The following is a 15,215-nucleotide window of genomic DNA, read 5'->3' as shown; positions in this document are numbered from 1 at the left end:
AGAAAGTTTTCCAAAAGTTGATATCTGAACAAGCTTTTTGAAGTGAAATTACCAATTTAAGAGGCAAAATAACTAAATTTGTTTTGGAAGAACTGGAGAAGAAGTCATCATTACTGATTATGGTCCTGATGAAAAAGCTATGTCATGTTATCGTGTAGAAGTTACGTTATTCTGCCTGCTTAAATATCATTCAATGTTAAATGTTAAAGCACAAGCTAAAAATATACTTGGACTTTGGAGGTTGAATCAGTGAAGATCCTCTTTTTTATAGCTCTTGCATGACAGCATGTTGTTCTTTGCTTTTTTCCAGCATTTTCAAGGCAACCCAGTGTGGGGAAACACATGTATTAGATTAGATATGTTGAGCAGTCACACTCCTGTCAGTAATTGAAATGTGATTGTGAATGAGCTAACATGATTACTGCAGTGGGGCAGGCAGGGGCCAGCTGAAAAGTGAACGCCTGTCTGTGATGTGCTCCTGCCTCTCTTGTTCTAAACAGACATTCCAAAAGTACCGGTAATAGAACCTTCACATCAACAGGCAAAAATGACCACAGGCTCAGTTTAAGTGTCTTACAAGTACAAGTAGAAAAATAGTTAATCCAATCATCAAAATGTTTATTTTAAGTCAATGGTTGGCAATGGACTGTAACGTGACGTTTGCCTCATCATTGTTACTTAAAATTATATTTTGAAATCTGTCCTCCTCCGTTTGCTTAATTTTTCTAGTCTACGCTTGATCCCCAATTCACGTTTCTGTCTTGTCCAATAAACGATTCAGTGAAGACAAATATTTTTTTAATATGAATTAGAAACATTTTAAAATGTATGAATAAATGTGGACCTTGTCACTTAGTTGTCACATGCAAAGGATTGCAGTTTGAGAATAAGGGTACGTTCACAATACACTTTTGATTCAAATCAGGATTCGTTTGCCCAGCTGGTTCGGTTCATTTGGGTAATTGTGAATATGCAATTGAACTCTGATCCGAATTAAAGAAGAAAACATCGGTCAGTCTAGGACTTCTGGTTATGGGGACGAGCTAGACAGGCACGTGCTGCAGAAATGTGCTTTAAAATCACCAATTTACTCACATAATACCAGAAAAGACAAACAAGAGAGTAAACGGGGAAAACACAAGACACCATGAGACCTAAACAATCAAAGCCGACATTTGACATTGGAAAACAGCCCGCCTCATATCTAGCGAGGCTAGCATGGCTAGCGGGTCCGGCGCGGAGGACCACGACCCTTCCCCCACGGCGGGACGGGGTTCAGCTTGTCAGAAGGAGGTGGGGAAATGACTCTACAACATTTGGCGCTTGTGATGTGTGAAATGCGCTAAAGTCTTGCTTCAAGTGTCAGATCAAGCATGGCTTCTCCCTCACGTTTCCCTGTCATTCCTTTGGTTGATATTGTACACAGCGGCTCTACAGGTGAAGGGGAGATGCAGCTTTGGTTTGATTGATAAAAGTGTATTGTGAATACTAGCCGGACCAGCTCAGAGAAAGATTCAAGATTTTGCTATTTGTATTGTGAATGCGACCTAAATGATTAAGTAGTCATTATAAATGGGAATTTTGCTAAAGTTCACTTTTCAGAAAAGAGCAGTGGTAGAGAGTAATCAAGTACAAAAGGTATTGAATATAATGTTTAAGGTATCTGTATACTTGTCTTTAAAAGTTCTCAAATGTACTAATTATGACTTAGTTTGAAGGGATAGGGGACCAACCCAAAGGTCAGAGGTTTGATTCCTGCTCAGGCCAAGTTTGGACACTTAAACCATATTGCCCAGTATGAATCAGGTGTGTCCGTAAACTGTTGGTGTTGCTTGGAGGGGCTGATGGTGCAGATTGGCAACCTCGTTTTCATCAGTCTGCCCCAGGACTGCCGTGGCTGCATAAGTGGTTTACCACCACAGAGTAAGTAATGAAATAATAATGACAGCAGAACAGTGTAGCGCTTTGAGAGGCTTCGACAAGCCTGTAAAACACATTACATCCGAGGCGGCTGCAGCACAGAGACAATTAACACACAACATATTTTTTTCTGACAATTTAAACAATATTTTAACAAAATAGAAGCGTTATCAGGTATTATTTCTTGCCAAATCAAAATTCTTGTGTGATTCATATGGATTTTGGACCTTGTTTACAGTATGGTTGCTATAAGTAACAATTGTGGAATTACCTCTATCTACACACCCACTGCTAATGTCCAACCAGGAAGTCACATTATAAACTAAACAAATGTGTCCAACTGGGGGAAAGTAGGCAACATTTTCAGTAAAATCTTAATTATAATCATGTCCATGTACTGTATGTTTCAAGCACTTCGTTTTAGTTTGAAATGCTTGAAATGGCCATGGTGACATCCTGCCTAAAGATTCTGAGTTAAGATTAAAGTTCCTTTGAGCAAAAACAGCACAATTCTTCAATATTAAGATCACTACATTTGATGCATTCATAGTTCTCGAAATCTGTGTGAACTACTCTTATTGTTTAACTTTAAAATTACAATTTTCAACTGGTACTTCGATACTTTAACTTAAATAAATGTTTTGCTTTGACTGTATTTTACTTTACTAAGTGATCAGACAAAATATAAAACATACACAACCAAAAACTGTAAAACTGCAACAATATTATTGCGTCTGAGAAGGGTTACTCTGCAAACCAAATTCTTCAATATAATCTGCAGTTTTAGTCCAGTTGAGTTGGAGTGTGATTCGGTGCTTATTGCTGTAACACATTCATTCTCTCCCCTGACACATTGATTTGCACATACCTTTATATTATTGATCTTTATCACAAGCAGGTTATTTACACTGTTAAAAATACACCTATAAAAGATTTAGCTTGTGAAGCTTTTCACTGGAACTGAATACATTTCTTTCTGGACCCTGCAAATTGCAAAACAGACATTTGTCATTGCAAACAAACACTTTCAACTCAAGCTAACAAAGTCAGATTTAGATTTGCATTTGTGAATAAATATATAAAAAAATATTTCTTCAAATAAAGCATTTAGACTATATTACAAATTAAAAACACTAGTGTTAATTGAGTAAGAGACTGTAAATGTTTATGTGATATAAGACAAACTGTTGGACTGCACCTGATCACACCACACTCCACTTTGAGCCTGAATGCTGCAGATGTGGCACGTAGTGCAGAAATGCTTGTATCCGGAGCAGCCCAAATCACCAGGGCTGGTTACCCGTTGTCTGATGAACACATGTGAAAGTCTGGCACTTTGCAGAAGACATTCAGAGTGCTTATCTCACATATTATCGTAGAAAAGCAGGTGCAACCCACAAACACAGAATGTGGTTGTTTCTAAATTAAGGCACATAGACACGCATAACCTTGTTAGCATAAGAGGTCATCAAAGACTTGGGGGGAAATGTGTAAGGACAGTTCATCTTCATTATTGTCATCAAATGTTAGATTACAGTAACAACATTGCTCAGCTCTCCAGCTGCTCCTCTACACGCCGGCTCCTGGCTGTGGTACCAAGTGAGCCGCTTACCAGTTGTCCAGCATTACCATAAGATGTACATTAGAAATAGATACACTGACCCCAAGCACTGACTGGACTGTGTAAGATTAGTGGAGGTGGGCCTCTTTCCTGCTTCATTTATCTTTCTTTCACCTCCCTGGCCGGCCCCTCCCCTCCGCGCCTCTGTGTGTGTCAGCTGTTCTCTCCTGACTGACTGCCTGTTCTGTTATGGGTTCATTGGGCTGGTATGCGGCAGGAATCTTTGGATCAAGGTAATTTCACACTGTTCAACTTTTTTCCCAGGCTGTTTAGCCTCCCTTTACCTTTGTGCCACTCTCAGAGTGAGATAGGGAGCGACACATGTAGCTGTTAAACACACACTGGGCTGTAGGCTGACGCCACCAGTGCAGCCACGGAAACACTTGAAAGATACTGCCTATAAATTACAGCCCAACACCTCAGTTTCCCAAAAGGATCAGGTTTTTCAGGCTGCTGTGTGTGCTGGTGGGAGCAGCAAGGGGCCAGTGTGGTGGGCTTTCATTCATCTGATCACACTGGAAAATTGAACAGCATCTGCCTAATGCCCGGCTGGTAGGGTCACTGTGGATCAGGTGAAAGCAGGAAATCATATTCAACACGTGGCACATGTACACATTTTTTTTTAAATTATTATTATCATTATTATTGCAACTATTTTGTTCTCATCTCTGACAGTCCACCTGTTTAGACAGACAAACCATGAGCAAGTACACTGTACGCAGAAATAAGTGCTTATGTTTGTTTGATTTGGACTTACTGCATTAATCCCGACCATAGGTCAGTGCATATATTTATATATAGCGAGAGAGTAATGTTCCAAGTGGGTCACAGGTATAACATTTTATAAATGCAGTTCACTGGTTTGGCTGACTGTGTCTGAAGTTGTTTTATTAGCAAGTGGAAGTCTTCAGGATGTTGATCCTTTATCAGGACAAACTGACAATGTCTTGTGCAAAAATGTAGTTATTTTGTTGCCGAAGACAATGGCCCTGGAGAAGTACTTGCGAGGACAGAAAGAAAAAGGATAGAGAGGCAGAAGACGGAGAGAGGACAGAGGTAAAAGAGGGACAGAGGACAGAGAGAGAAAGGATAGAGAGGCAGAAGACAGAGAGAGGACAGAGTGAGAGAGGACAGAGGTAAGAGAGAGAAAGAACAGAGAGGCAGAAGACAGAGAGAGGACAGAGTGAGAGAGAGAACAGAGAGAGTGAGGACAGAGTTAGAGAGATTACAGAGGTAAGAGAGGCAGAAGACAGAGAGACAGGAAAGAGGTAAGAGAGGGACAGAGGAAAGAGAGAGGACAGAGGTGAGAGAGCGAAGAGGACAGAGGACAGAGAGAGCGAGGACAGAGGTACAAGAGGGAGAGAGATTACAGAGGTAAGAGAGAGAAAATGACAGAGAGAAGACAGAGTGAGACAGAGGTACGAGAGGGAGAGAGGACAGAGTGAGAGGGATTACAGAGGTAAGAGAGGGACAGAGGACAGAGAGAGAGGATAGAGAGGCAGAAGACAGAGAGGCAGAGAGGAAGAAGACAGAGAGGATGGAGAGAGCAAGGACAGAGGTAAGAGAGAGAGAGAGGGGACAGAGTGAGAGCGATTACAGAGGTAAGAGAGGGACAGAGGACAGAGAGAGAGGGGACAGAGAGAGGCAGAGTATAGAAGGGAGGAGGACAGAGAGAGGCAGAGTACAGAGGAGGAGAGGACAGAGAGAGGCAGAGTACAGAGGGGGAGAGGACAGAGAGAGGCAGAGTACAGAGGGGGAGAGGACAGAGAGAGGCAGAGTACAGAGGGGGAGAGGACAGAGAGAGGCAGAGTACAGAGGGGGAGAGGACAGAGAGAGGCAGAGTACAGAGGGGGAGAGGACAGAGAGAGGCAGAGTACAGAGGGAAAAGGATCGAGGGGGAAGGGACAGAGGAACAGAGGATAGATAGAAGGAGTGGTGTGATGCAGTAAACCCAAAAAGACACTTAATCATCCCTGTAAGGAAATGTGTCCTCTGCATGGGACCCATCCCACCACTGGGACATCTTCTCAGGAGCAGTGAGTGAACAGTATATCATATGTGTAATGGAAGAAGTATGTACTTCTCTAGCAAAAACTGCTCAAAATAGCTGTATTTGTAACACCTGGTGGTTAAGCTGTTAAGGTGGCTGCACATATGCCAGACTCCATGTGCAGCCGTTCACAGTGTCGTGAGTTTGAATCCCGGCTCTGACATTTTTCTGCATGTCCTCCCTTCTTTCTCATCCCATTTTCACGCTCAGCTTTCCTGTCTAATAAAGCCTACGGGCCAAAAAAACTGTATTTATACAATCCTAAATAATTAAAATAAATAATTATATTTTTTGAAGAACAATATGGGGGACTTTGCGTGGATCATGACATGACAGGAGCTATTGTTAGTGGCAGGTGCTTCATCCATAAACACATGTTGCTCTCTCTTTCTCCTCCAATGAGATAAGACCAGTGTCAGGGACATTTAGGGAGAAAATGTTTGAATACAGTGTCTGAAGGAGTCTGAGAGGAGTTTCATTAGCTGCATTGTTGTAGTGTCAGTCATGGCACAGCATGAGACAGACCCTACAGGTGCTCTACTCCCAAATACCACCACAAATCTACAACTCGGAGTTCTTGAAACACTTTTGGATAAAAATCTGATTCAAGATTATATAAATGTCTATTGAATTGTATCTCTTGTAGGGTTTTGACAGAAGCAGTGGTTGAATGCAAGTTTAGTAAGCTTTATCAACAGTAAATTTCAATTGCACAGTATTTTTTCATTCAGAAAATGCATATCAATTTGCATATGCATATCATATTCAAAAAATATATATTTTAATTTGTATGTAAAAAAATGTGTAACAAAACAAATTATTATTGTTGGTTATTATAAATAATAATTATTATTAATAATAATATTGATAATGATAATTAGTGTTAAGTGAGTTTAAGTGTTAAGAAATTATTTAGCCTTCAAATTGCTAGTTCAGTTAAGAGAAGCTTGAATTAAAATATAACAACGAAATTGTTCAAAAATAAATTGTATTTATGTGTGTGTATATACTTATTATATATACTTGTCAATTAAATGTGAATTAAGATTTTCAAATGAAAAACATATTTTTTATAATTTATTGTTAAATCAAATTATTAAATTGCTCCATATGATTTAAGTGAATAAAGCTTGTTTTTGGCTGGTATTTGAATGTATGTATATTACGTGGGCTGGAATTTAAAATGCATTGATTTAAAGGTCAGAGCTGGTATTAGTCAGTGTTCATCCTCTCACCTGATGAGCTGTCATTTCTCGACACTTTGTCAAATTTCAGAGCTGATGATTTCCCCTCACTCCTCTGCGCGTTCTGCTTTTCATGCGGTACCGTTATGTGTCGGCTCATATCCCTGCACGTGTTTCCTCTACACAGGCCCTTTAACAAGAAACTCTTATTGATTATAATGCACACAACTTTCACCCTCGGAGCTGATTTTATTTCCAAGCAGCCAGGTAATAAATATCTGGACAGCACGTTGTTTCTTCCGTTGACCACAAACCTTCCACTTTCCCCCCTGTTAGGGTCTGTGACTTTGTTCTTGAGTGAAGGGTCAGACCGGTCCGCGGGTCGGTGGAGGGCTCTGCGTCATGTTCTAGTCTAATTGATCGCTTCCGGTGCAGAGGGGACAGCGCGCGGTTCTTGACGCGCCTCGTGCACTGGTCTCCTGCAGCTGCGCTCCACGGGCTTCTTCTCTTACAGATTCCTTATTTACGACCTGACCCAAAATTATAGAGCAGGCTAATCGTGCCTAAGGCGATTTGAAATTTATGAGCATTTTTTCCCCCCTTTCTTTATCTCCGTTTGATTAAGCTAAAACAAATGAAGGGAAATGACTTGTCTGTTGAGTTTGTGTACATGCGTTTACTCTCAAAACAGACACGTAACTTTCCTGTAAAAAAGCGCAAACTATTATTAAATGAGTTATTGCCGTTGGAGGGAGTGCTAGAAGTGCCGCGGCTGCATCAAGCACCTGCTTATCTTCCACATGCGCTCTGGGGAACTTCTTGGAACCTGTGATAGCGCTCCGTGATTGCCTTATTTAATATACCATGTATTTTAGCTTTAAAACATTCAGGAAATACCAGAACAGCTTTCAAAATTTAAAAAATCACGCATTTTTGCTTCATATTCCATTTAGTTTGTATAAAGTTTTTTTTTTTTAGTATTCTACTCCCTAAGCATTTCACGTGGACAATGGCATGGCGTGAAGTTATCAAAGTTGCTGTAAACTGGTGATGGTCGTGTGGATTCTGCTCCGCGTGGTCTTCGCGCGCGCGGCTGATGAATGACCGGAGCGACAGGAGGAGGCATAGAACAAGTCTGCCCAGTAACAATCGCGGAGAAACTATTGGCTATGCAAATAGACGCACTGCAGGGCGGAGGAAACAACTTACACTGGAAGCGCGGAAAAGAAAAAAAAACTTTAAAGAGATATTTCCCCGACTTCTCTCCAAGCAGCGCATAAAGCCAAGAGTTTGGGAGGGAAGTGAACAGCACTTTACACTACTCTTGCGCCTCGAGTCCCGTCCATTCAGGGGTCCTCTTTGAAGTGCAGAAGAAAAGGCGGGATTAACATATTTACACATGCAGATTGTGTCCGGGGGGAAATCATTTGGCTCTCACTTTTAATGATGTCCTCAATGACCCGTCCGGTTCCACCTGCCTCTTCTATGGGGCTCTTGCACTCATCTTTCATTATAGGCCTATCTTAAAAAACTCACAGCAGCTTCACATTTCCTAGAAAGCTATCTCACAAACCACACGTATGTTGCTGTTGAAAAAAAAAAAGAAAGACAGAAAAAATTGTGCCCATGTGTGTCCGCTCTGTGTGTGCAAGAGGTGCGTGGGAGGGCGGTTGATTCGCGTGCACTCCCATGTGCCTGAAGAAGTTCTTGTATTACCCTATATGCTGTTGTTAAATTCGTATTTCCCCGAATAATCTGACCAGCTGGGAAGTTTTTGCAAAGCATCTAATGTCTGTGCTTTTCTCAGGCTCTGACTTTCTAAACTTTAAACGTGAAACTCGTGTGTGGAAAAACCTCCGCAAAGTTGGATTGACAGTTTTCAATGCGCTATAAGTCTGAATGTATGTGGATGTTGCCCATTGTCTGCTCCATGAATTGTTAATGAGGCAGTGAAGCGGTGCTGCATGCCAGTGGTGCAGGCGGAGGGAGCAGGGGATGGGGAGGGGGTGCTGTGGTCCATACAGAGCGAGCGGAGCGATTGCGTCAGTGGCGCACGCAGGGCAGGCGGATGAAAGCAGAGGCGCACTGTGGGGAGAAAGGAAAAAAGTTCTCAACGCGACAGAGCACAGAGACGCGAGGCGCAGAGAGGCAGGACTAGACTCGACCGAGGAGCCCCTGCAGTCTTTATGCCTCCAACACTTTCTCTTCCATCCTCGTAACGCCATCGCTTCCGGACACAAAGCCCCGTCGTCATTTTTCGGACAGGCAGAGAAATACAGCGGCACCATGGAGCTGCTGTGCCTCGAATTGGACACGAATATACGCGCCAGACCTGACCCGAACCTCCTGTGTGATGATCGGGTGCTGCACAGTTTGTTGACCATAGAAATGGGGTTCCTACCGCAGTATTCCTATTTCAAAGCCGTCCAGAAAGACATTCAGCCTTTCATGAGGAGGATGGTCGCCACTTGGATGTTGGAGGTACAGACGGCACAGGCTCGAAATTCTTTGTTCTTGAAAACTTTACTGCTTTGGTAAACGTCTGTGTGCAATTTTCTTGCGCGTTTAACACTCCCAGCCCTCCCAGTGCGAGTATTGCTCATTGTCAGCGTCTCTCTGTGTCACATTGTCAAAGTCCATTCAAAATGAGTCAAACCGATTGAACTCCCAAAGCCTTTCTGTGCAAGAACCACGTGTTAATAGCCGGAACAGTTGTTTGTGCTCTTATTATTTAATGTATGCTGAATATTTCCATGCACACGTATGCACAAGGCAAGTCAGCCCAGAGCTCCGATCGCCATGTTGGTTTTACAGGAGCGCTCGGTCTTTTAACTACTGTTTATAGTGTCATAAACGCAATAACATCACTAGAGACATTCAACGCCGGGTAGACGTGGTTCTCTGGTGTCGTGTCCAACGATGAATTTTGAAGAAAAGTGCTGCATATATTTTATAGATATATTGGAAATGTCGGAAGGGCGAGGGCCTTATCTGACTGAGAACTCTCCCTTTAGTCGCGACGCTTTTTCTCTGCAAGTGTTCAAATGACACGTCTGTGCTGGATTATTTTACCCATTATTCACTTGGGGACGCACGCCAGTCCCTATGCTTTATTTTCATGTAAGAAATGTGCGTCTGCGACGTCGCATTGAATTTAATTTAATTTTTGAAATCGCAAACGCAATTGCTGTCGTGTGACGCACTCAGTCTGAATTCACGTTCGTCTTACATTTTGTCATTTTATTCCTAAATGTTGTGATGGCTTGTATATAGGAACTGTCGGGTTTGATAAAGAAGGGTCCCTTGGACATTATCATGCAAAAAAAGTCAGGGTGGCTAATTTATTTCTATTTTTAAATATTTTCTGAAAATATGACGAATGAAGAAAAGCGTGTTTCCGCATGCTGCTGCTGTGGTGCGGCTGAGTTTGTTTCTTTTTGGCTCAGTGCTTTGTGACTTGAATTGATTTTTATGGTGAATGGAAATGTAGAATGCCATTCTTTTGATAAGTTGCCTATTTTGATGCTTGGGGGGAAATCATGTCTATTGAATTAATACGGTGTTGCAACTGGTTCCAGGGCTGGGCGCAAATTGTTGGCTGTGCACCAACTATGCGTGTCACTGAATTTATATGCACTTTTTATGTGAAAAGTCTTTTAACCCAAGTGTCTCTAATGCTGTATGTGTTTGTTTGCGCAGGTTTGCGAGGAGCAGAAGTGTGAGGAAGAAGTTTTTCCTTTGGCCATGAACTACTTGGACAGATTTTTAACCGTGGTACCCACAAAAAAGTGTAACCTGCAGCTGCTGGGAGCCGTCTGCATGTTCCTCGCATCCAAATTAAAAGACACGCGTCCATTAACTGCAGAGAAGCTTTGCATCTACACAGACAACTCCATCAGACCACAGGAACTCCTGGTAAATACTATAGGCCATACTTAAGCACAATTCTAATTCTATTATCACATGCATTTTTTTAAAGAATATTTTTTCTCATAACTTATTCATAAGTTATTATTTATACTCTCTTATAATGCGTCTATTGTCACGTGATATAGCCTAGTCTATGTTGTATATGTGCAATATGTGTGTAACAAGATATACTACCTCATGAGCTCCTTACTGTACTGCATAAGCGCCTGTTGGCTCTTTCCAGTATCTCATGCCGTGTGGTGGTCTCCATTGCCACCTAGTGGCAGTTATTTGCATAGAGCAATGAGTTCAGCTTGAACAACAGCCAAAAAGTTCTAACTCTGTTTCTGTCAGACAGAGAAGGAGACACACAGAGTAAGACTTCAATACTTTAAATATCAAAAAATAAATTAATAGGGGTTAGGGGATGGAACTTATCAGTCAAATATATTTTATAAGTTGCCATATATTTCTCATTCCTACTAAGATATAGTTGGATTTATCAATTTAATTCATTTTTTCTTGCTTCATGTCGCACCAACATTGCCAAATAATCTCACCCATTTTGTTAAAGAATTTCTGCTATGCAGCACAATCTTGACAACTGGATACTTTCTGTTCAACAACGGTGGCAGTTGTTGTAGCATTATTGTGTACAAAGATGGATTAGAATATTATGGGTCCGCCTTTCAGTGTAAGGATGGCTCTGTCATGCCTTGAACTGCTCTAGTGATGCCTCTTCTGTATAAGGCAGTATTCTGGCTAACATACAGACACAGGAAACTGAGATCAGCTGCTCAGGACATGTGATCACTGCATTTTTTTCTCTCTTCATCTTTGGTAACAATTTCTTGTAAAGAGAACCGCAGTATTACAAAGAAGGTGTGACCAGAGGAAGGCAGTAGCAGAAGGAAGTGGTACTTGCTTGCCACTCTGTCAGCATATAGCCTGTGTTGCAAGGTGTACACTTCAAATGGGCGTTCATTCTGGCCAAAGACGTAAGGACAATTATAACCGTGCTATTAAAGGAGAATAGAGTTGTGCACCGAAGACCGGCTGCATTGAAATGTCACAAACTGGTTTATAATCCATTATGGTTTACCGAAGCCTTATACCTGCAACGATGGACTTTGAGCAAGAAAGAGAGATATAAACTGGAAGCATTTCATAAGAGTCGACTCTTCTATGGTGGCCATTCTCAAGTAATCGTCAATAGTCAAGTATGAAGCCTACTGTATGTCTATGAAAGGGAAAAATGAAACGCATCACTGGTCCCAGTCTGTCATAAGGCTACAGCTCAGAATTAAACTACCAAATATTTTCCCAAATTAGTCATCAGCTAACATTCATCCGGCTCCTTTCTCATCCAGGAAGTGAAAGTAAAATACAGATTAAAACGACACAGCACTTCTAAGTCTGATTATATATGTGTTCCATTCACTGCAGCAGTTGGTGAAAGCTATGACCATGGTGTTACACTGTAATTGTTAAGATATTAGTGCTACCTTTTTTCTTTTTTTTAGCTAGTTTGCTCTTCTCTTGAGTGGTGGAAAGCTTGTTCTTATAGAGGGAGTTATGTAAGCCCATGCAGCACACAGGCAGCGCAGCCTCTGGTGGGCCTCTTTAGGAAAGTCCCCAGATGCCAGACACAGACTGAGCACAGGGAGACAGTGGAGTGAGGTCACCTGGCATATACTGCTTTTTCTCTTTTCCACAGTGAGCAATCTCTAATTCCACTAATAGCACACATGATTTATTCAACCTCACTTTTAAGAATTCTGAAACCTACCAATAGGTTTTATCTACAGTCAAATTTGTTTAGGCCTGTAGTGTGAGGCGGTGGACAGGCAAAACTGTCAAGAAACACGTGGGAATTGTAAGAATATGTGTTATTGATTATTAACAATCATTTAAGTAGCTTCAATCATTCTTAAAGTATATTATATTAAATTCTTCAGTATATCAGCTTATCCATTTTGATACCTATTATAATTATTAATCTTTTGTATGGACACATTGAGCAAACATGTGGTCCATGGATGAAAAATGCACAATTAAAAATAGGCTATTGAGTAAAATGTTATTGTCTTACACTTCTCTTTGTTGGCAGGAATGGGAACTGGTGGTGTTGGGGAAGTTGAAGTGGAACCTTGCAGCTGTTACACCAAACGACTTCATTGAGTACATTCTGAGGAGGCTGCCCCTGCCCGAGGATAAGCTGGCACTTATACGCAAACATGTCCAAACTTTCATTGCTCTTTGTGCAACAGGTGAGACAACGGCTAAATAACCATATATATTATTATTTTTTTGTATAATTGGATGTATGGGGAAATCCTTTTTTCTCAGACGTGGAATTTGTTATCACCCATGAGAACCAACGTGTTAATGTTTTGGAGACGTATCACTTGACTTCTAACACTTCAAAGAGTTTATGCTTAAGGGCCATTCTCATGTCACACAAAAGTGTTGGGGGGAGGGGGAGACCACAGTGGAGGCGAGCGCTGCCCATTGTCTTATTGCTTTTCAGGTGAATTGTTCCCTGAAGTTCAAACATTTGAGCCAGTTGTGTGAGAGAGCCTTTAACTTGATCTGAGGAGACAGGCAGAGGGAGAGGGGAGCCGGAGGAGCACTTTGTTTTTGTGTGGCCAATTCTGAGGCATGTCATGTTTTTATATCTCTTCCCCCGCTGCCTTGACTTCCCTTTTTTTCTCTCACCCACTTCTCTTCTCACGGCTCTCCGCCCTACAGCTGTGGGACATGGTGGCTTCCCCCCTGTTGAGATTTTCCAACAGACAAGTTGACCTTGTTGTGTTACAAATTCAAGATAGAGAGATTGGTTATCTTCATGTAAATCAGCTTGTATTCACCTGCATTGTCTTCATTGTTTGTGCTTAAATAGACCTTATTATGGATGTTATCCTAGTGCAGGAATGGTTAAATGCCAAATGACTACCGGTATATGTACATACTATTTTATTATATACTATTTTTTTCTCTCGGTTTGTGATTTATCTCAAACTGTTTGATAAATTGTTCACATCCAATCAATTTATGATGAGAATCCTAAGATGCTCCGAGAGGGAAAAGACTCGACTCTCTGTGGATTTACATCTACACACTAATTGAGGTCACCTGTGGCCATCCATATAGTCTCATTTAAGCCCCATTGTCCTTTCCTCCCACCTCCACTCCTATAGGCCTACTGCAAAAGAATGCCATGCATAAAAAAGTAGCTGTGTTTGCAAAGGAACAAGAGGGAGATGGGGACAAGAGCAGTATACAGCTCCTCATTCCTAATGGCTCCTAGCTTTTGATGAAACAGTTCCGTTCGGACCACTCGGTGGGATTTTGTCAGGTGGTGCGGGCTAGCTCTGTATTAATTAATAACATTGTCTGGCCCATTCAATACTATGCAAATGGTTTGGGGGCTCAAGTAGAGACTGGGAGAAAAGAGACAAAAGACCCGGTCCTTCCATTTCATATGCAGAGCCATATCAGGGTCGGTGCTGCAGGGCCACTCGGAAACACCAGCATTTCCCTGAGGCAGGCCGCCAGATAATAGTCCAGAAACAAGCTCATTAAGGGAGCTTATGAGCCTCCATTCCTGCACACAGACACCCAGCACTTCAAGCTTCCTCTTCCAGTCTCATTCAATGGAGGTAAAGCAGGAGAAAGGATGGGTGCATGGGGCAGACAGATGCACCAAGACCTGTCTGCAGCCAAAGTTGAACTCCATCTTCTGCCCATATTGCAAGGGATTAAGTTTTTAACACACAGTCCAATAGGCTGCTGTAATAGTATGCAAGAAATGGAAAAATAGGCATAGACGATCAAAAGAAAACTCTGGATCGTGGCCAACCTTGCTGTCTAAGAAGGAGTAGCTTGTCTTTGGTGCAATGCTAACAACTTTGCTAAACAGCTGTTTCATTTAGGTGACCAGGTGTCTGTGGGAAGAATGTGTTCACTTTCTGTGGTATGTCAAAAGGATAGTCTGATGGCTGTGCTAACAAACATTAACCAAAGTGCCTACAGACGTACTAATGATTCACCTATTCAGTGTCACAATGTTCATTCATTACAAGGATCCAATATGATCAAACGGAGCTCAATTAATCAACAAATGTCTGTTTCCAAAGTGGCATTCAACTGACAGAGTTTTCAAAACAATACATTTTGGCTTGGATTAGGGGGAGGTCATAGATGGAACACAACCCAAAGTACAGAGTTCCACAGTTGTGAACCTACTGCTGAGTTGAGTATACATTTAAGATATCGGTAACAAATTCTTTAGAACAACAAAATAACAACTCTTGATTGCATTCCTTTTATATGTTGTCAATCTGAAATCAAACATAGGAACTTGCTTTGGTTATGGAATGGGCCTTACTGTTGTTCGAGTTACCATCATTACAATAGGTCCAAACCTTATCCGATTAGATAGATCCTCTACCAAATTGTCATCTCTTCTCCCATAGAACTTACTAATGAATATGCTTACAAATACATGTGTAATGGGCCATGTAAGTGA

At 41.6% G+C, this 15,215-nt stretch overlaps 3 protein-coding genes across 4 annotated transcripts in view; 2 read left to right on the top strand and 1 right to left on the bottom strand.

The window, feature by feature from the left end:
* Positions 1-15,215, top strand: part of steep1 (STING1 ER exit protein 1) — a 189,763-nt gene that overhangs the window by 54,866 nt on the left and 119,682 nt on the right. The gene's annotated exons all lie outside the window — the stretch shown is intronic.
* The window catches only part of ferry3 (FERRY endosomal RAB5 effector complex subunit 3), a 452,554-nt gene that overhangs the window by 377,606 nt on the left and 59,733 nt on the right, over positions 1-15,215 (bottom strand). The window lies entirely within an intron of this gene.
* The window catches only part of ccnd2a (cyclin D2, a), a 46,287-nt gene that overhangs the window by 22,814 nt on the left and 8,258 nt on the right, over positions 1-15,215 (top strand). Inside the window, exons 1-3 of one of the 2 annotated variants that reach the window (XM_072434751.1) lie at positions 8,834-9,256; positions 10,475-10,690; positions 12,795-12,954. In XM_072434751.1, coding sequence (XP_072290852.1) covers positions 9,062-9,256; positions 10,475-10,690; positions 12,795-12,954 — 571 coding nt within the window. In that variant the 5' untranslated portion in view covers positions 8,834-9,061. Of the gene's footprint in view, positions 1-8,833; positions 9,257-10,474; positions 10,691-12,794; positions 12,955-15,215 lie in introns of those variants that run through there. The other variant, XM_072434752.1, reaches the window with a different exon arrangement.

This window comes from Eucyclogobius newberryi, unplaced genomic scaffold (assembly GCF_026437365.1).
Source record: "Eucyclogobius newberryi isolate DKJ021-1_F unplaced genomic scaffold, fEucNew1.0.hap1 SCAF_7, whole genome shotgun sequence".
Taxonomy (NCBI): Eukaryota; Metazoa; Chordata; class Actinopteri; order Gobiiformes; family Gobiidae; genus Eucyclogobius; species Eucyclogobius newberryi.
This window is presented reverse-complemented; position numbering and strand designations above follow the sequence as displayed.